At 44.6% G+C, this 21058-nt stretch overlaps 2 protein-coding genes across 7 annotated transcripts in view; one reads left to right on the forward strand and one right to left on the reverse strand.

Moving 5' to 3' along the window:
• The window catches only part of HEATR4 (HEAT repeat containing 4), a 49409-nt gene that overhangs the window by 12593 nt on the left and 15758 nt on the right, over positions 1 to 21058 (reverse strand). For all 4 annotated transcript variants that reach the window (XM_047862276.1, XM_047862274.1, XM_047862275.1 and 1 more), the window contains exons 5-16: positions 19690 to 19893; positions 18327 to 18470; positions 14739 to 14918; positions 12878 to 13038; positions 12127 to 12231; positions 9695 to 9813; positions 8591 to 8771; positions 7772 to 7841; positions 6772 to 6961; positions 6008 to 6086; positions 5129 to 5288; positions 3650 to 3708 (exon numbers count right to left, since the gene is read on the reverse strand). In XM_047862276.1, coding sequence (XP_047718232.1) covers positions 3650 to 3708; positions 5129 to 5288; positions 6008 to 6086; positions 6772 to 6961; positions 7772 to 7841; positions 8591 to 8771; positions 9695 to 9813; positions 12127 to 12231; positions 12878 to 13038; positions 14739 to 14918; positions 18327 to 18470; positions 19690 to 19893 — 1652 coding nt within the window. The remainder of the gene's footprint in view (positions 1 to 3649; positions 3709 to 5128; positions 5289 to 6007; positions 6087 to 6771; positions 6962 to 7771; positions 7842 to 8590; positions 8772 to 9694; positions 9814 to 12126; positions 12232 to 12877; positions 13039 to 14738; positions 14919 to 18326; positions 18471 to 19689; positions 19894 to 21058) is intronic.
• Positions 1452 to 20285, forward strand: RIOX1 (ribosomal oxygenase 1). 3 transcript variants are annotated; one of them, XM_047862280.1, is made up of 3 exons: positions 1457 to 2381; positions 4375 to 4551; positions 20246 to 20285. In XM_047862280.1, the coding sequence occupies exons 1-3, from the start codon at positions 1501 to 1503 to the stop codon at positions 20253 to 20255; spliced, it is 1068 nt and encodes a 355-aa protein (XP_047718236.1). In that variant the 5' UTR covers positions 1457 to 1500; the 3' UTR covers positions 20256 to 20285. The 3 variants fall into 3 exon arrangements, with proteins under 3 accessions (XP_047718234.1, XP_047718236.1, XP_047718235.1); XM_047862279.1 differs by lacking the exon at positions 20246 to 20285 and adding an exon at positions 8499 to 9001; XM_047862278.1 differs by lacking the exons at positions 4375 to 4551; positions 20246 to 20285 and having other exon boundaries at positions 1452 to 4008.

Consider the following 21058-nt stretch of genomic DNA (forward strand, 5'->3'; position numbering starts at 1 on the left):
GTAGCTACCTGTGTTATAGATTAGCCCAGGGAGAGATCAAAGATAGAGATCAGTTGGGAGGCTACTTGTAATAGACCAGGAATTCTTGGTCTCAGCACTATTGACTTTTGGGTCACATAATTATCTGGGTGTGTGTGTGGGGGGGGTGTTCTTTGCACTGTAGATGTTTAGCAGCATCTCTGGCCTCTATTCACTATATAACATTCCACCCCACCCCCAATTGAGGCAAAATCGCCCCCATTGTGGGCCACTGTAATAGACCATATTACAGGCAGAAATTTTAAAAGGTGGATGTGACACATGGGCAAGGGTAAAACCTAAAAGCTTTGGTAAGTGTTTGGAGTCCAGAGGACTGGGGATCAAATAGAACCAGTGAAAAGGCCCTATAGGCCATGTAGTCTAACATACTCCTAATTGCTTGCAACACTAAACTCTTTAGAAGGGCAATTTGGTAAACCCTTTTGAAGGTAGTTTGGTAAAACCTTCTAACAATAACAAAAACTATCTTGCCTTTTGGCCCAGCAATTCAGTTCCTGGAAATTTATCTTAAATGATTCAAATGAAGACACAGAATCTTTGTGTACAAAGCAATAATACTTACATGGAATAGTGACCATGCTGTTCTCAACAATTGCACCCTCATACCTACCACATTGAACAGTGCCTGCTAAATGAGAGGCTCAGATTTAATAAGCCAATTTAAGATTCAGATGTGTGATCCAAAACTCTGGAGAAGTCGTAGCTAATGAAACAAAATCCCAGATGGGGTGAAAAAGGCAGATATCAAGAATCCAAGTATAAAAGCTCATAACTTTCTTTTTTAACTTCTTTCTCATATCATAGAGAGGGAAATGACTGGAATTTTGTCTATCCGTGTTTTTTTTTTTCTTTCTAATTTGAGGTTGTGTCAAGGAGGGATCTGAACTCACAACCCCGAGATCAAGTCATATGCTCTACCAAATGAGTCAGCCAGGCTCCCCCCACCCTCCACAGTTACTGAGATTGTGTATTGGCCAAAGGAGGAGGGAAGTTACGGCGTCAATCAATGACGTCATCTGCTCAGAAAGAAGACCCGGTGCGCCCCCCATCCCCATTCCGGTTTGAACTTTGCCTGAGGACTCTCGCTCTTTGCCCGAGGACGTTCCTTTAAAATAAGAATTTCGAGGCTTCCCGTGCAAAGTTGCTGGGAAACACGCTGTTCGGGAATGAGGACGTCCTGGGGCACACTCCAATATACAGAGATTAAAGAGTTCCCGGCAATTTGGTTTTTAAATTGCCCTGCAAACGTGAAATCCTTGCTGATCTGGCAGCTACTCCGCTATGGTGGTGAGAGACATACCACCAGCCGGGCGAGAGGGAGGCGCCGGGCGGAAGAATGGCAGGCGTGGCCAACCCGGAGGCGGCTGGAGGCCGCGCCCCCTTCCCAGAGTGCCCCGCAGCCGCTCCCCGCGAGATCTCTTTTCTAGCCAGCCCTGGCCCGGCTCAGAAGGTGCTCCCACCATGGATGGGCTTCGGGCTAGCGCAGGGCTGTTGAGGCGCGGGCGGTTGAGACGCCGGCGCCAGCCGCAGCCACACAGCGGGTCGGTCCTGGCCCTGCCCTTAAGGCCCAGGAAGATCCGAAGGCAGCTGAGGAGAAGCGTGGCGTCCCGCATGGCCGCACTGAGGGCCCAGACACTGCCGAGCGAGGACTCGGAGGACTCGAGGGTGGAGTCGACGGTCGAGGATCCTGGAGACCCGCTGGCTGGTGGGGCAGCGACCGTCCCGGATGCGGCCCGGCGAGAGCCGTACGGTCACCTGGGGCCTGCAGAGCTGCTGGAGGCCTCGCCCGCGTCCCGCTCCCTGCAGACCCCCCGCGCGCTGGTGGAGGCGCAGACCCCGCCGGCCCGCCTGGTGGAGGCGCAGACCCCGCCGGCCCGCCTGGTGGAGGCGCCCGCCCTGCCCGCGCGCCTAGTGCCGGCTCCCGCGCCTCCCGCGCGCCTGGTGGAGGTGCCCGCTGCGCCGGCGCGCGTGGTGGAGACCTCGGCGCTGCTGTGCCCTGCCCAGCACTTGGCGGCCGCCCCGCCATCCGTGGCCCCCGCAACGCTGTCGGGGCCGCAGGTGGATAGCACCGGCGGGGAGTTGGCCTGGGACTCGCCGCTGCAGCGCGTCCTGGCGGAGCTGAACCGCATCCCCAGCAGCCGGCGGCGGGCCGCGCGCCTCTTTGAGTGGCTCATCTCGCCCATGCCGCCCGACCATTTCTACCGGCGTCTGTGGGAGCGGGAGGCGGTGCTGGTGCGGCGGCAGGACCACGCCTACTATCAGGGGCTTTTCTCCACCGCAGACTTGGACTCCATGCTGCGCCACGAGGAGGTGCAGTTCGGGCAGCACCTGGATGCTGCTCGGTACGTCAACGGGCGGCGCGAGACCCTGAACCCCCCTGGCCGCGCGCTGCCTGCCGCCGCCTGGGCCCTGTACCAGGCCGGCTGCTCCCTGCGCCTCCTCTGTCCGCAGGCTTTCTCGACCACAGTGTGGCAGTTTTTGGCCGTGCTCCAAGAGCAGTTTGGCAGCATGGCAGGCTCCAACGTTTACCTCACGCCCCCCAATTCGCAGGGCTTTGCCCCCCACTACGACGACATCGAGGCTTTTGTGCTGCAGCTGGAAGGTAGGAAACTCTGGCGTGTGTACCGACCCCGGGTCCCGACTGAGGAGCTGGCCCTGACATCCAGTCCCAACTTCAGCCAGGACGACCTCGGTGAGCCGGTGCTGCAGACTGTGCTGGAACCTGGAGATTTGCTCTACTTTCCTCGGGGCTTCATTCACCAAGCCGAATGCCAGGATGGAGTGCACTCTCTGCACCTCACCTTGTCCACGTACCAGCGCAATACCTGGGGCGACTTCCTGGAGGCCGTCCTGCCCCTGGCAGTGCAGGCTGCCATGGAAGAAAATGTGGAGTTCCGAAGGGGTCTTCCCCGAGATTTCATGGATTACATGGGGGCCCAGCACTCAGATTCCAAGGATCCACGAAGAACCGCTTTTATGGAGAAGGTGCGAGTCTTGGTTGCCCGCTTGGGACACTTTGCCCCTGTCGATGCTGTGGCTGACCAGCGAGCCAAAGACTTCATCCACGACTCTCTGCCCCCTGTGCTGACTGATAGAGAGAGGGCACTAAGTGTTTATGGGCTCCCAATTCGCTGGGAGGCTGGAGAACCTGTTAACGTGGGGGCCCAGTTGACAACAGAAACAGAAGTGCACATGCTTCAGGATGGGATAGCTCGGCTGGTGGGTGAGGGAGGCCATTTGTTTCTCTATTATACAGTGGAGAACTCCCGTGTTTATCATCTGGAAGAGCCTAAGTGCTTGGAGATATACCCACAGCAAGCTGATGCCATGGAACTTTTGCTCCGCTCCTACCCAGAGTTTGTGAGAGTAGGGGACCTGCCCTGTGACACGGTGGAGGACCAGCTTTCCTTAGCGACCATGTTATATGACAAGGGGCTGCTGCTCACCAAGATGCCTCTAACCTGAACTGGTTTCTTCTTGATTGTTGGAAGCAAGACAGTGGTGATTCTCTCTTAGCCACCATTACCATCTTTTTGGCAGGGGGGTGGGGTAGGAGGGACTCATGTTCTTACCTTGATAACCATTTACCTTTATGACTGCTCACATTTACCTTTATGACTGCTTTAATGTCACAAATTTCAGATGGTTTTCCAGGAATCACCACTTCATCTAGGCACAAAAGTAAAAGCAGAAGTTGGAGGTGGAAAAAAGGAGCAATTTTTGCAGAAGTAACTTTGGTCCCTGATCATTTCAGAGCACCAGCTTCATCACCCTCAGGCTTCAGCGTACTGTGTAGCACTTGCTGTGTCATTCTGCTTGAGACATTAGAAGTTTTTATTTGGAATTTGCATCCTTCATTTGAGTTCTCTTCAGTTTGGGGGGAGGGTTGGGGTCAGTATCTTGTTTGCTACTGTGAGTTTGTATGAATGTTAGAAAAGTTATTAAAGTGCCAAAGAATGTTTCTCTTTTTAAAGGCTAGATTATTATGAAGGAATTGGGTTGGGGGGTGGGAGATAGGAAAAATCTATAATGACTGATGTGAAAGGTAACTTGGGGTGGTTTTAGGATTGAGGCCAATTCTATAACTTTGGGGGTAATTTATTCATTTTAATCATGCTACTTGAACCCCAAACAGCACAATCCTATTGGAAAAGTTAAGAGTGCATTATGTTTTTGCTCCGTGCTTGCTTGCATCAGTGGCTGGCATTGCTCCCCAAGGGACAGCATGTCACCTAGTTGTGCTATCATAGGCCTCAGTCAACCAACTTATAGCAAGCTGGCCATGAAGGGAGGCTGGTGTTCAAGTTACTTTCCACTCTCATTTTTTTCTGGCAGTTGGAAGAGTCTTCCCCAAACCTGGAAAGTGAATATTTTCATGGTTGGTGGAAAAGAGCCTGGTGTACCAGAGAGAGCACTGGACTTGGAACCAGAAGACCTGGGTTTGGGGTGGTGGCTGGTAGGCAGCTGGCTGAATGATCTGAGGCTGCCGCTACACCTGGGCACACAGATTTTGTAAGTATATTTTGGTACAGCTTGATGTCTGCACTTCATTTAGGTTGTGTCTGGAACTTTCAGAGCCTATCACCATATCTGATAGGTGCAGTTCTATATAAGGTTGAGAACTTTCTGAGGTCTTTTTTTTTAAGTTGGGAAAGCATGGATGTACATAAAATAAAAATGATAGCTCTCTCTCCAGTTCTACTTTCCAGAGGTAACTACTATTAAAAGTTAAACTCACAAGGCTTTGTTTGGATGCTTAATCAAACATACGGTAGTTTGTTTGTTTGTTTTTTGGTTTGTTTTATACTCTTGTTTTTCTAATCTGTCAGTTTTGGACCTAACTTTTCAAATCAGTTCAGTTAGAACTACCTCTTTTTTTTTTTTTTTTAAGTGACAAAATAGCAAATAAAAACCAGGGGACAGACAGAAAAAAAAATAAAAGGACTAAAAGGATGGCAGCTAAGAAGGAAAGGTAGTAACCTTTCCTGACTCATCCTACCAGGCTCAAAACTAAACTCCCCAAACACCAGATCCCAGAAAAGGCTTGTTAAAGGAGTCACGTGATAGTACTCACCCCTAGGGAACCTACCCTGAAAAGTTTGTTGTAGAAAAGTATGGAGTTTCAATGGTTTATGCCCTTCCTTGGGCTGCCAGTAGACACGTTTTGCTTCCTCCTTCATTTTTCCTATGGCCCTCTCCATCCTGAATATTTTCTGTGTCAGCAAGTCCTTTTGGCTTAGTGTTTGAATCTAGATCAGAAGAAATGATGTTGAAAAAAACAATTGTATTAGGCTGCAAATCATCAAAAAGTGTTAATAAAGTAATGTATTTGCCTGTTGGTGTTAGGTGGTGGTACAATGCCTCAGAGCATTCTCTTCTGATGTTGGTTTTACACTTGTTAATGAGAAATTTACTTTAGCTTTTTGGGCATGATGAAAGGAACCTAAGAAATGCTTGCTTGATGTGAAGCTGGTTTTGTGAATTATATGAAGAAAGAATCTTACATTTTTAAAGTCTTTGTCCCTCTGTTTCTTCATCTCCTCTAACAACTCTGAAAAATTAGAACCACCTGTTGAACTAGAATGTTCTTTGGTAAAAGCCCAGATTAGGAGGTTAAAAAGGAAAAGGAAAATCTAGGGGGCTAGCTCGAGCCACTCTTTCCATCTCTAGGTCTACTTGTAAAAAACAAACTTGGGTTTAGTTGATGGTGGGCAGAAAATGGGAGGGGAAGGAAATATATTTCAGAAACAACAACCCTGATTTTGAGGGCTACTTGATAGGCTGATGCGGTGATTGTTTTTATTTTTTTATTTTTTATTTTTTTTTACTAATAGGGTTTTATAGTCTGATCTTGCATAGATGTTTTTGTATCTTCAGAAAATATGTATCTGAGGGGTTGTAGAAAGTATTTCTGTGATGGTGAAAAGGGTCTGAGGAACTCTTGAAAACATAGCTTGCACTTAACTACCCTGTTCTTGATCTCCTGAAGCATTTCTTGGTTTCCTTCATTTTCTAAGTTGAGTATCTTCATGGCCTGGTGAATTTCCCTGAAAGATAAGAGGTACTTCTTAGATTGTTTTTATCCTCAAAAAAAAGGTATCAGGGTGGAAAACACAGGAGTAGGAATCAGACAGGAATCCTAAATTCCAATCTTCACTGCATTTTGCTGAGCCTTATCTGCAAAACTGGTATGGTGCTTAGCTTATAGGGATGTTGGTGTAGTTTCTAGGAGGATATATTCGAAGATACTAATGGTACCATTTATTGAACACCTTAATGGTGGGTACTAAACATGTCATCTCTTTAATTATTACCACAGACCCATAAGGCAGATTTATAATCTGCATTTGGTAATGAAAAAACAGGCTCAGAAAGTTTAAGTAACTTACCCATGTTCACATTGCTAGTATATACCTGAGCCTGGGATTCAGACCCTGGTCTTTTTGACTCTAAAGCCTGTCATCACAGTAGGCACTTGATAAATGTTAGCTGGATAAATGAATAACTTAAAACCACCTGGAATGGAGAACAGGTGTGTGAACTTCATGACCTATCTAATTTAGGCCAGTTTTTCTGTTACCCACTTAGGTAGGTAGGTAGGTGGATGGCACAGGTGAGCCTGTGCTTTTACAGCCATTAGACAGCCTAGAAACGCAGGGATGTATTGTGTTAACAAGGATGGGAGAGTGGGCAGTATAAGAGGTCACGGCAGGAGTCAGGTTCAGAGCTTACTTTAGAACAGCCTCATGGTTCTCTAGGAGCAGCACATCTAGGAAGGTGTCCCTGACCCGGTCCCCTTGGAGGTTGAGGGCTAGGATGCTACGGCAAGCTTCTAGTCGTACACCTGGTGACTCTTCATAGTGGATGGCCCAGAGCAGGAGGTCTGTCAGCTGGGGACTCACTTGGCCAATCTGACCCAAAGCTGCAGACATTAGAGGGCAGTATGTATGTTCCACTGTCACTTAAGAGGGAGTTGGCTATATATCCTAACATCCAGAAACGGCCTTATTAATAAATAGTAATAACATATAGACAGCTACCTGCTAAATTAAGTATTGCAAATCTTAAACTAAGTATTTTGTTGGTATCTTTTTCTGGATGACAATTATCATTAGAATTTTACGGATGGGTTAAAGTAGGACATTGTCTCCAAAGGATTCCTGTGGGGATGGGGAGGGAGGATCCATCCCATCCTTACCCCTTACAATATGAAAATAAACTAATTTACTTATTTATCTAGGGATGAGATAATGGGGCGGATAACTCAGAACACTGGCCTCATCAAGTCAAGATGATGGGGAAAGGACACACAATTACTTCACGGGTTTACCTTGGGCAAAGATTGTCCAAGAGAGAAGCAATGCCAAAGATCCTTAAAAAGGAACCCTGGGAAAATTTGAGGGCAGGGTTTTAAGTCTGTAGCAGTCTTGAATCTGGTCTTTTACAGAGTCCTATAGTGGATACCTACTTAGAACTTAGTCCTAATTCTATTGGCAGGGACTGTCTTGTCAGCCCTTTGCCTTAACAAGTTTGACAGAGATCTAGACTTGGGATCTTTAACTGAAAATTAAAAAGAAGAAAATAGTCTTTAATTTCTCAGGCAAGAACTTCTGAGAAGGTGTAATCATCCCTTCAGCTACACCTTATCCCCTTCCTAGAGAGATTCTGGGGATCTATACTAGCATTTGGGAGGCTATTTGAAGTTGAAGAGTTGGGGCCACTCCTGTCATACCTTGAATGGCAAAGGCCTTGATTTTCCAGTAAGGATCTCTCTCTATCAGGTTCAAAAGGCATTCAAGGACCTGGGATGAATAAAAGGGCAGTGTTGAGTGGAGAGGACCAGAGGAAAAGTGAACCAGAGACAGGGACCCCTCTTATCTCTAAAATGTGCTATAATTGGGCACCTGGGTGGCTCAAGTTCAGTGTCTGACTCTTGCTTTCAGCCCAGGTCATGATCCCAGGGTCATGGGATCGAGCCCCACATCGGGTATGCACTGAGTGTGGAGCCTGTGTGAGATTCTCTCTCTCCCTCTGCCCTTCCCCCTTGCTCACATGCACACGCTTTCTCTCTCAAATAAAACAAAAAATGCTCTACAACTGAAAAATGGGCTTCTGTCAATTCTAGTGACAAATGAGCTGGAGGCTGAAGCACTGGTCTACACACACAGTGCAGTAGCTGAATTATCGCTTATCTAGATTTTCCTCCGCTCACAGTTCTGTGGTCATACAGGCTTCTTTAGAACACCTTGAATCAGGTTTCCCCCTAATAATTAGGGATTATAACTCCATTCACTGGAGTTGATCATAAAGCCCATAACTGAGGTGAGAACAGGATTCAGGGATATGCTCAAGAATTAAGTCTGGGCTGGCTGGGAGCAAAATGTGGTTCTAACTGATTGATGTGGCCAGTCTACCCCCTAACCTTCCAGTTTCTGATCTTTCGTTCTGTGTCCCCACAGAATGGTGAGTGTAGTATGCACAACAAGGGAAGCTCAGGTAATGCACTCTTCAGGTTAATCAGGTAAGATGGCAACATGTTTCTTTGACTCACCATCTTATCACGGATCTGCAGGGCACCTGCTGCCAAACAGGCTGCCCACCGAACTACCATGAAGTCATCAGAGAAGCAATTCAGGAAACTTGGGAGAAGCTTGGCGGTCATGAGCTTGAGCCCACCAATAAGGGAGAGAGCTTCCACACGCTCCTGGATATTTCCTTGACTCAGCTTGACTCTATAAAGCATAAGTGCTTTTATTTTCTCTCCTTAAACTTTTAGCATCCCCACCACCAATGCCCTCAAGATAAAATCCAACCTCTGTAGGGTCTCCATTATCCATTCCCACCCTTTCCTAGTCAGCCTTATGCCTGTGAGGTTGAAGTTTCACTGGGTAGAGACCTCCATTATTTACTTGGACCCCTATTACTAGCATATGCTAGGCACTAAACTATGTTGAATGACTGAATAAAGGAAACTTTCATGTACCTCTTGTTACAGTCTAGTTCTCTCCACTGCCCTCACACATGCCATCCTCATTTTGCGCATTTGGCTCCCAGCCTGGAAATGTCTTCCCTTCTCTTTGCCTATGTAGTCTTTTTTTTTTTTTTAAGTGGTTATTTATCTTTGAGAGAAACAGAGCAGGGGACGGGCAGAGAGAGGGGGAGGCAGAGGATATGAAGCAGGCTCTGTGCTGACAGCAGAGAGCCTGATGTGGGGCTCGAACTCACAAACAGCGAGATCATGCCCTGAGCTAAGTCAGACACTTAACTGACTGAGCCACCCAGGCGTCCCTGCCTGTGTAGTTTTCTTATCCATCCTCTCTGAAAGCTGACCTTACTAAGCATTTGTAAATTATGCCTGGCCCCTACAGTCAGAATCATGTCATGCTTTTGAACCCTCAAACATCCAAAACAGTGCTTAACACCTAGTGGGCACTCAATTAATGATTCTTTCCTTAGGCACATTGTTAGTGTCCATAGGGACTGGTAATTTTTATTTTTAAGATAATCCTGCAGTGGGACCTAATACAATGCCAAGCATACAAAGCAACTCAGCAGATGCTGGCTGACTGGATCCCAGGCTTCCTAAACACAAGAATAGAAAAGTTACTGTGCGTGTTAACTGTACATTAACTGTGTACGTAACTGTGCGTCTTACCTGATTGTGTCGTGCACCTCTTTCCCAAGGCTCATTTGCCCCAGAGCTCGGGCCGCTGCACGTCTCACTTCCTTATTCCAGTCACTCAGCATCAGCTGGATCAACTTATGTTTCATATCCTATAAAGGGGTATAATTTAGGTATAAAATAGCTGCCATTTATTGAATGTCAATTTTGTGCTTGGCTCTGTGCCAGGTGTTTTTACCCATCACTTAATCCTCCCAAACAATCCAGTGAGGCAGATTACCATTTGCAGATGACAAAATAGTCTTAGGTTTACTTGCCCAAGGTTAACCTGTTGAATGCTAGAACCTGGACTCAGACCCAGTTTGCTAAGCTTAGGCTCCAAACTACTATGTTGGGGTCAATGTAATCTGTACTTGAAGGACTTAAAATGTGATGGTGATACATTAATAGGGTGACCAACTCATTCCACTGTGCCTGGGATTTTTCCAGGTTTAGTACTAAAAGTTCTGTGTTCTGGACAAAGCAGGACAGTTGACCTGTATATGTTACTATATCTATATATTAGTACTTCATTCAAAAGGGAAGAGACAGGGGCACCTGGGTGCCTTCATTTGGTTAAGCATCCGACTCTTGATTTTGATTTCGGCTCAGGTCATGATCTCACAGTTGTGAGGCCCTGAGCTGGGTGTGGAGCCTGCTTGGGATTCTCCCTCCCCCCACATGACCTCTGCCTGCCTGCCCCTCTCTCCCTCCTTCTGTCTCTCTCTCTCCCCACTCCCCTCCTGACCTCCTCCCTCCCCCTCTCAAAAAAAGGAAGGGAAGAGACAAAGATTACTACAGTTGTAGTTCATGATTGTGTAAATATGCCCAAGCTATTCTCCCTGTTTGAAACCTCTCTTTTAGGATTTAGCTCAAAAAGTATCTCTGAACTCTCCTCTGCCCTCTGCAAGCATAGGAAATCCCTGTAATGCTTTACAGTTGCTTCTGTTGTAGCTATTTATAACATTTATCAAGAAAAGACATAATATTTTTGCATCCCCAGTGCTGGCATAGTGGCTAGCATGTAGGATGTGGTCAGAAACTGCTTGCTTACTGAATGAGTGAAGGACCAATACACATAGTGCCTTTCTTCATTCCAGCAATCTGACATGAAGCACTCATTTTTATCTGGTCAGTCCCCTGGCTGCTCTGCATGTCTTTTTTACTTTTGGTTGGCAATCTTGAGTGCCAAGTTCTAAGGAGGTGAATGTGCAAATGAGTCAGATTTAAAATGGAGATTCTGACTGAGTTAGCCTGAAGTGACATTTTGCCCTTCTAACAAACCCAGGTCATGCCTGTGCTGCTGGTCAGGACTTTAGAGGAAGGGTACATGGCAGCTGGGGCAGAATTAACCCAGACTAAAACATTTTCAGGTGATTTTACTGAATTCTACCAGGTTTTGGGCTTTCCACTCAACATGCGAGGGCCCAAGCGTGGAAGGTGTTCACTTCTCATGGGTATGGCAGTGTTCTGGGCCATTTTGGAAGTGCTCAGTGTTACAAGGAAAAGATACAGCGCCACACAGGAAGAAGGGGATATCCCCGTTTGGATAGCTGAAGATGTTTTCAAAAATAGTGGCAAGAAGCAGGTCAAGTGAAAGCCCAAATGATGGTCAGGATTTACCTTGCCTGGAAGTCCCTCTTCAGTTCTGTCCAAGTCTAGTCCATCTGTCCCACACTCCTTCCCAGAACTTAAACTGATAGATTCAGCCTACAATAATGTCTCTCTGAAAATTAAGAGCGTATCTTACATTTATCACTTGTTCTTGAATCATTTGTGTGTTTAGTCTTATTTTAAGAGCGAAAGCAAGTGAGGAGGGACAGAGAGAGACAGTGAGCATCCTAAGCAGGCTCCACACGGCTAGTACAGAGCCTGATGCGGGGCTTGAACCCACGAACTGTGAGATCATGACCTGAACGGAAACCAAAAGTCAGACGCTTAACTGAGCCACCCAGGCGCCACAGTAGTGACTATGTTTTATACCTTCTTTATGTGCTGAACACTCAGAGCCAACATAGACACTAGTATGGTTGGGTTGTTGGGTAGTTTAAGTCCATACTTCTCAAACTATTTGCTGAAGGACCAGTTGGGGGGGGAGGGAGGTGTCACTGACTGATACTTAATGGTAGATTAATGTTAAGGCAATGTTAAAGTACTATAAAAGTTTCTAAATTCTCCTAGGTTGTTTTTTGTTTTTTTGCTTTTTTGTGGGTAGATTACAGTTTGTGGTTTGCTACCATGCTAAGGAGCAGGTGGCTTGAGTCAGACATGGTGGCATATGAAGATAATCCTGGGTTAAGGACTAAGGTAGCAGTGTGAAGACAAAGACCTGCTTGGTAAGAATGGGATACTAAGCAGCAAAACATGGAAGGGCTCCCAGCCTCCTTTTGCTTAGACTTTCTGTCCTGGAAACACAGCAGGCTTACCAAACTGACATTTCCACTGATCCGCCCAAGAGCCTGGCAGGCCACAATCCGGTCCTTCCACTGGTGGCTGTTCAGCTCCACAGCAAGCATGGTGTGTATCAGGGTCTGAGGAATGGAAGACTTATGTGGATACTTATGATAACTTTGAGAGATGCTGGAGCCTTGAAGAAGTTCTATCCTAACATGGCATTCAGCATAATTAATGTCACAATTACATGAGATGCCCATCCCTCCAAAAAGGAAAGAGTAGTTTATAAGATACAGGGTACTTTTCTATCTGAGCCCCCTGACTTCTGGAATCATAAATCTGAGAACAAAATAGAGATTTAGTAACTTGAACAGAGACTCCTGGGGCCTTCTCTTTAACTATCTTTACTCTTAAAGTGATTTGTATATGCCTCAGTCTTTGTGAGTTTCACATCTCTACTGAAAGTAAACACACTTGTGGGCCTGTGCAGTTTTCAACTCTAAACTTGTAGCAGAAGCAAATCCTACATATCACAACTCTTCTTGCAAACACAGAAACCATCTGCAACCTACTTTTCTCACCTTTCTCTCAGGTGGCAGGTGTCCCTATTCCTTGTATACACACCTGCATACCCCAGTTCGCCCACACGCTTTTTCCAGCTTTATGTGTGAGATCGTCTTACTCAACCACCTGCATTTTCAATTCCTTACACGTACTGACCTCAAAGACTCAATTGTTCCCCACAACTTGGTTTCTTTCTTTGACCCTGTAATGGACACATACTGTCTCCCCACTGAGATGGCTCAGGAGCATATAAGACTGATGCTCAGTGTCCTCATTCTTCTTGTTAAACAGCTGCTGGAGGATCCTCTTAATCACGGGGTATGTGGCAGCACCTTCCAGAGCCAGGCACTGAGCTGCAGCCCAGCTGTCCACGCTGTTACCTGTCAGGTGGGGTAAAAAAAATGGTGATCTGCTCTCCCACAGAGTGAACAGTCAGCCTTCAGCATTGGTACTGAAGGCTGTTGCCTGCTTGGTATCTCACTTCCTTGTGCCCCTCCCTGTATAGAAATCAACGCCTATATTTAAATGGATCACATCAAGGTTTTCAATATAGACTGAAAATCTTAACCTGAAAAGTCAAATCCTAAAAGGCTTTTACTGGGTAACAGCAACAAGGCTTTTACGACCTGGGTAAGAGATGCAATTATTCATTCCCCTAGAGATTGGGAAGGCTAGAGTGGAGGCTTTCTTAAGACGATGAATTAGGTTTTTTAAGGTCTATATGCAGAAGGCCAAACCAGTCAGCCAGTTGTCCTTGTCTGCTCAGGCCCCCAGGAAAGGAAGAAACGTACTTTTTCAGAGAGGGGTCAGCCCCCTTGGGCAAATCACCTGACAACTTTTTGCTTTATGTGGACAATGCCTGTAAGTTAATGTAGAGAATGGAAGCATGATGTGTTTGAACAGGGGTGATTTTTTTCTTTTAATTTTTAGAAAGTATTCTTTAGTATTTACATCTTTTCAATTAAAAGTAAATCTGTGGGGGCGTCTGGGTGGCTCAGTTAGTTAAGTGACTGACTTTGGCTCAGGTCATCATCTCACAGTTGGGTTTGAGCCCCACATCGGGCTCTGTGCTTACAGCTCAGAACCTGGAGCCTGCTTCAGATTCTGTTTCCCTGTCTCTCTTGCTCTTGCTCACTCTCTCTCTCTCTCTCTCTCTCTCTCTCAAGAATAAACATTAAAAAAAAAAAAAAAAAAGTTAAATCTGTGGTGGGGTGCCTGAGTGGCTCAGTTGGTTAAGCATCTGACTTCAGCTCAGGTCATGATCTTGCAGTTTGTGAGTTCAAGCCCCACGTCGGGCTCTGTGCCGACAGCTCAGAGCCTGGAGCCTGCTTTGGAGTCTATGTTTCCCTCTCTCTCTGCCCTTCTCCTGCTCGTGCTCTGTCTCAAAAAATAAATAAACATGAAAAAAATTTAAATAAATAAATAAAGGAAATCTGTGGTGAGGCTCCTGACTGGCTCAGTCCAAAGAGCATGTGACTCTTGATCTCGGAGTCCTGAGTTTGAGCCCTATGCCAGGTGTAGAGATTATATACATACATACATAAACACACAAACACAAACTTTTTTCCTTTTTTCTTTTTTTTTTAAAGTTTATTTTGACAGAGTGTGAAGGGGGGACCGGGGGTGGGGGGGGAGGGGATTGAGAGAGAGAGAGAGAGAAAGAGAGTCCCAAGCAGGCTCCATGCTGTCAGCAAAGAGCCCAACACAGGGCTTGATCCCACAACCCTAGGATTGCGACCTGAACCAAAATCAAGAGTCAGATGCTTAACTGACTGAGTCACCCAGGTGCCCCTAAACACAAACTTCTTTTAAAAATTAAATTTGTATGAAAGGGGACATGTTTTCTAGGCAAATGTATCCATGAAATATTTAGGTACCACTAGGTGGCAATATACCTATTTTGGAAAAGTACCCTAAGAATAGCTATCTCTGGATGTTCATAAACATAAACCCAAACCCTCTAATACAGTAGACATCGCAAAGCATGATATTGGAGAAGAAAGGATCAGGAAAAGCTGATGGTGAGATGTCCTGTCTTTACCCCATATACCCAGGTCAGAAGTGACAAGGAGTTACTCACCCTTTAAAAGGGCAGTCTGCATGATGTCCCGAGCAAGGGGATTGTGTGACTGTATGGCATATTGGCATACTGCTGCTGCCATCCGCACATTGGCATTTTTATCACAAAGAGCAGCTTCCAGGGCAGGCTGTAGAACCTCTGGCAAGTCCTTGATAGATGGGGCCTTCACGGTCTCTTTGTCTATGTTCAAGAGAGACCCAGGTAAGAAGTGCTAGCCACGTTGATTTTCCCTGAAACACAGCTTCCTTCCCATAGCCACACAGTGGTCGGCCTCAGTCTCAGTTGCAGATGCTTACTGCTACTTAATAAGAGTTTAGCTGAGCCCCTGCAATGGGCAGGCTTTTATGGCTCACTTCTGTGCTGGGTATGCCAGTTCCCAATCCTTTATCATCTAAAGGGTTGGATTCAAGCTGCAGAAGGTTTCTAGCTAGACGATGGTGACCTTCACCATTAGTTTTAGTGATGAAAATCAACCTATTTACCACGTATATTTTTTGTATTTATAATAAAAATAATAGCAATTATATTTAGGTAGTGCTTTGCCAATTACAGTGTTTTCATGTTATCCCATTCAACCTTCTAGCCCTCATTGACGTAGGCAAGGCAGGTATTAACTGTAGAGCCCACCTGAAATGTGAGTTATTTCAGGAGTCTTTTTAGGTTTAAACAGACTCACAAGACTCAGGCCACACAAAGCACCAGTCTTCAGAAGAATGTAAGATAGGAGCACAGTTTGCCAACACGGTAGCAGCAGGCATTCCTTTTGGCCAGAATTCATGATGCAGTTTGTACAGCATTCCACACATCCTTCTGGGGACAAGTGCTATGTTCCACAGGAGTTAGTATGTCTTAGAACAACTCCATAGATATAATTCCAGGGTCCACAAAGGGTATGCCTGTTATTAAGTGACAGCATTCATGGAAGCCCAAAGGATGGTGCCCCTTTAAAGTATTTATATTCCACTTACAGTTTTTTCCAGTCCAAATGTGATTTATCAGAGTTTATTTTTATCATAAACAATGTTGCCTATAAAGATAGTTCCTATCCTGATCAGGTTATCTGGGCAACAGGTAGGCATTTTAACTAAAGTTCAAATTCTCAAGTAGAAGGGGAAGGGGCCTGTTAACCTTTCATCCACAGTTATCCTCATTTTAGAGATAAGGAATTTGAAATTCAGATAGGCTAACTGACTTCCCAAGAAGAAACAGCTGGACCTGTGACGAGGAATTTTAAGATTTCTTATCTGTCCAGTTTTATTACTGCTGTGGGCTACTCTGCCATTTGTTAAGAATAGGCTAGATGGAAACATGTATTTTAGGGGAATATGTAGAAGTAGAAGTCAAACGAGTATTTCAAGAAATAATGAGTAAGACAATTTTCTTTGAGAATGTATGGGGAAGAAACAAGACAAAACAAATCAATCTAGACACCAACATGTGAAAGGGATCAAATGGAAGGCATAATTCGGAGCAGACAAAAGTGTTCTTTGTATGTATGTGGAAGATCTGGGGATAAGATTATAATAATCAGTTGCTGCCTACTGAAGGTTTTATCTGTGCCAGGCACTGAAAATACATCATCCATTTAATACCCAAGGAAATAAGTATACAATAAAAAATGTATATGTGGGGCACATGCAACTCTTGATCTTGGGGTCGTGAGTTCAAGCCCACATTGGGCATAGAGCTTTTTAAAAAAAAGTATATGTGTGGAAGCATGTAGTGGGGGAGAATGAACCAAGTCTGGGTAATGGGGCAGGGAAGACTCTTCAGAAGAGTTGATAGCTGAAAATTGAAGGACAAGTATAGGAGTTAATCAGGTAAAGAGAAATGAGGAGTTTTCCAGCAGATTTAAAAACCGGTAGCAGAAATGCCCTTTATCTGGAACTTGGTAGATAGAAAATAAGTGAAATGAAACTTTAAAAAACCTAACAACTTCGTAGAAATAAAATTATTTCCTGCCATTAAGGAGTTCCTTGTCTGGTAGGAAAGGCAAAAAAGCAAACAGACCATTATGATAGACTAATAAATATTAGGACAGAATAATATTAGGATGCTACCAGCAGCAAAGAGGAAAAAGTGCCAGTCCAGGCTTCACATAAAATGTGAGGGCATTTGAGAAATAAGTCAGTTGGTTTTATGTCCTTTCAATAGCACTTTATCATTTGGGTCCTTCTGTCTTGTTAAACTGGCGCTTCAGCAGATTACAATTCTGGCTGTTGTACATGGGAAATGTTCCTTTTTCAGTGCTTATTACTACTAAGGAAAAAAGCTATTGACATTGCTTTCCCAAGAGATTAAGACCATTGGAAAAAATGGCTGTGTCCTTAGTTCATTTTATAAAGCTAGCAAAAACTAAAACTTAACAGAAGTAAACTACAAAATGTAATAAAACATTTTAAAATATTAACAAATCAGGACACCTAGGTGGCTCAGTCAGTAAAGTGTTGATCGACTCTTGATTTCAGTTCAGGTGATCTCATGGTTTGTGGGATCAAGCCCTGAGTCAGGCTCCATGCTGACCATGCAGAGCCTGCTTGGGATTCTCTCTCTCTCCTTTCTCTGACCCTCCCCTGCTTGTGCTCTCTCTTCTCTAAATAAACAAGCAAACAAATAAATAAAATATTAACAAATCAAACCCAGTGGAGTAATAAAAGAATAATATATCATGATCTGTTATAGCCTAACAAGAGAATTCATCGTGTGCACAAATTAAAGGAGAAAAAACTAGGAAATGGCTGATAAAATTCACTCATTTTTATAATAAGTAGAAAAGCCTACATGCATGTTGGCATATATTTGGAAAAGCACAAAGAAAGATGTGAAATGCCAAACTAACATTGGTGACTCGGAGTGCCATGGGGTGGGACTAGGACTGGGAAGTGAGTCAGGGGAAGAGAATTCCCTCTTTTTATATTCATCTGTTGACTGATGAATATACCAAGAGGGAAGCAGAATGAGTAGAATCTATTGGTTATGGGAAGAATAAGGATTTGTCTAGGACTCCCAGGGCCCTGACTCAGCAAATAGATGTATTGTAGGGCTGCTGATTGAGATCTGGAAAGTGGGGAGGGGTCTATGGCGATTAGTTCAGTTTGGATTTCAGATGTGCTGTTAAAAGAAGTGCTAAAATAGAGTCAGGAGGGGAAAGTGAATTGTGTGTGTGTGTGTGTGTGTGTGTGTGTGTGTGTGTGTGTATACACACACACACATACATGTATGTATATTATACCACAGCCAACTACAGTTTCTTTTGATGACTACAATGTACACACACACACACACACACACACACATAATTTTTGGCTATTACAAATGGGATCTCTCAAGGTGGAACAATGTGGACTTCCATGAAACTGCTGAGTAAATAAAAGGTAATGAAATGTGATGTAAAAAGCACTGGACCATAAGTCAGGAATTTTAATTTCATCTCCGTTGATGATAAGCTGTGTGTATTCAGGCCAGTGTCTGGGCCTTGGTTTCCACATTTGTAAAATGATCTCAGATAAGGTTGAAGGTCTGCACCAGTTAACATTGTGGCTGTGTTGAGTTGCTTATATTCTCAAACAGTTCAATTCTGGCTCTGACCTGAGTCCCCTTGGCTGGTGGCAATCCGGGGCCTTTCTAAAGCAGCTGTAGCACATGTGATGATGGCTCGGATCCGAATGTCATCATGCATGTCCCCCAAGCCCCGCAGCAGGCCCTCTACTGTCTCTTGGTGCCACTCAGTAACTATGCCACAGGGAGGGAAATGAGAAGAAAACCATCAGGTTAGAGTTAGTCTGCTTTCTCCTAGCACAATTCAAGCAAAACATTAGCTCAGACAAATAAAGGGCTCCACGGTTCTTTGGGAAGTTACTTCCCTGATAATCCTTGGGCCCTCTGGGGCAGTTCCCAAACACAACTTCACCCCCCCATCCCATTTTATATTCTATCTCTGTTTAAATAGCTCTTCATTGTTACCATATGGAAAATAATAGGGGTGATAAAACATAGTGATTAAGGGTACTCTGTTGTCAAACATACCCAGTTTGGAATCACAGTTATTAGCTGTGTAACCTTGGATGAGTTACTTAACCTCTCTGAGCTTAATATTTCTCATTTGTAAAATGGGAATGATACTAGAACCTACCATATTGAGCTACTTTGAATATTAAATGAGTTAACTGGACAAAGTATTTAGTAAAATGCCTGACAAGGGCTCAACTGTTAGTGGTTATTATGTTGCCCTGCCTTTGAGGGCTCTTCTGTCTGGCTTTCAGGGTCTTCCTCACTTTATTGCTAACTTCTCTGCAAGCATCAAGTAGGTTTTTCTCAATCTCTTTCAATCCTTTTTTGTTTATCTAATCTAGTATATGTGATGGATTGCCTGTTTGTCCCACGCTAATTAAACTAGTCTCGTGTTTTGCAGGCCAGCAGCCCTGAGTCCTCAGGTCTTCTAGCTTTACACAGTCCTTGCTAGGCCTTTACTCTGCCCTTAGGCACTCAGCCTTCTACGCCCATATCTCCAAAGGCAGAATGTATATATGAGACTCCCAGCCTCACATACACATTTTAGAAAAGGGTTATTTATACCGCAGCCAACTACAGTTTCTTTTGATTACTACATTTCCATTGAGTGGGCAGCATATTTCGTCATTCCCTTCTTGCATCATTTATTGAGCATGAAGTTTCAGAGGTCATGAGACAGGCCCTGTCTGAGAAGAGTCCTCGATGTAGTGATAGTGAGTATACACAAATTTCTGAAGTCAAACCTGCCAATGCAAAGAGCCTATATGTCAACTATGATTGTGTAAAAGGCTCTTCTCTATTGTAAACTTGAGGAGGCAACCAGATTTGTATGTTTCGCAAGGAATGGATTTTGAGAGATTGAGAAACTAGTCCAAGGTAAGAACTTCCTCCCTAAAATATATACTGCTATCTCTGGACCCACCCCCACCCCTTCACTTACTCAGAGCCCAGGCAGTCTTCCATTCCTGCAGCATCCGCTGCAGCACCACCAGTTCCCAAGTCATAGCCTTCTCCTGGGATTTTTCCTGCTTCTTCAGCCTCCTGGTCTTAATGGGCACATCCTCCTCATCCACCTGGAGCAGCAGATCCTTGACTGGGGTGGGCAGAGCAATCCAGCGCGGGACTCCTTGCACAGGCCTGCAGGCTGTTCATTAGGGCAGTGTAGATAGTCTTACCCCAGTGCCCTAGACCCTGTGTTCCCAGCTAGCATTAAGGCGAAACAAAACTCTTGAGAGCAGACTTTCCCATGATTATAGAGAATTAGGAAAAGTCCTGATGGCAGACATGATAAAGCCGTGCTGATGGAGGGGGTGGGGTAGGGGGGGGATTGAGATCTGTGCAAACCTTTTTATAAGTTTAATCTTTAGGAATATAAATATGTTTATATGTAATAAGATTTTCTCATAAAATCCAGTATCTGATATATTGCAGTTTAGGTAGAGTGTAATTGTCCATTCCTAGTTTACGAGGTTTTCTTTTTTTTTTTCTTTTTTAAGTTTATTTTAGTAATCTCTACAACCAACATGGAACTCGAACTCATGACACTGAGATCAAGAGTCGCATGTTCTTCGCTGGAGCCAGCCAGATGCTGGTTTTATGTTTCTTTTTAATGTTTTTAATTTGGGAGAAGAAACATTGCTACAAGCTGCTAAGTTTGAAAGGTTTTAGTATCTCTGAGTTTTTTCTCATTCTGACCAATAACAGCTGGAAATTTGAGGACAGAAGAGCATATTATATAAATTTGGTTAGATTTTCTAGACTTGGTGATCTCCCTGGTGTCAAATTCAGAAAGCCTCTTCCTAAGAAGAGCAGTTGTGTGGAGAAGGCAAAACAGATAAAAACTTTTCCAGATTACCAAATTCATTATCTGCTGCATCACTTATCAGTCTCATGCTCTAATCTGTCACTACCAATGGTTTATGTTTCTTCCAAGATTTCATTCTAACACATTTAGATTTGTTCTGAATCCATTCTTCCCTTTGAGCAAAGAAGGCAGTACCATTTCTTTCTTCTAATGTAAAGAGTCTTGTGAGACTCGAGGGCAGTTTTAGTTCAGATGCCCATACAGAGCATGCCCTCCGAATGGTTCTGCCGCAGGTTGGTCATACTGGAGGAGCTCAGTCACCCTGTTGAGGGCTGGCTTCCTTTCAGTATAGGGTGTGCAGCCAGAGTGGTAGAACCACATCCAGATAGGTCAGCTCCCAGGGAGTCGATACTTTGCCACATGACACTCCACCATTTCTTTCCTCTCAGCCTGCTTGAAATCCCTCCCAAGAAAGTGAGATATGGCTGGATTAGTTCCTTTCTTC

This window comes from Prionailurus viverrinus, chromosome B3 (assembly GCF_022837055.1).
Source record: "Prionailurus viverrinus isolate Anna chromosome B3, UM_Priviv_1.0, whole genome shotgun sequence".
NCBI lineage: Eukaryota > Metazoa > Chordata > Mammalia > Carnivora > Felidae > Prionailurus > Prionailurus viverrinus.

What these genes read in the sequence shown, in the direction of transcription:
- RIOX1 (XM_047862278.1), top strand. Translation starts at nt 1,501, where the DNA reads ATGGATGGGCTTCGGGCTAGCGCAGGGCTGTTGAGGCGCGGGCGGTTG.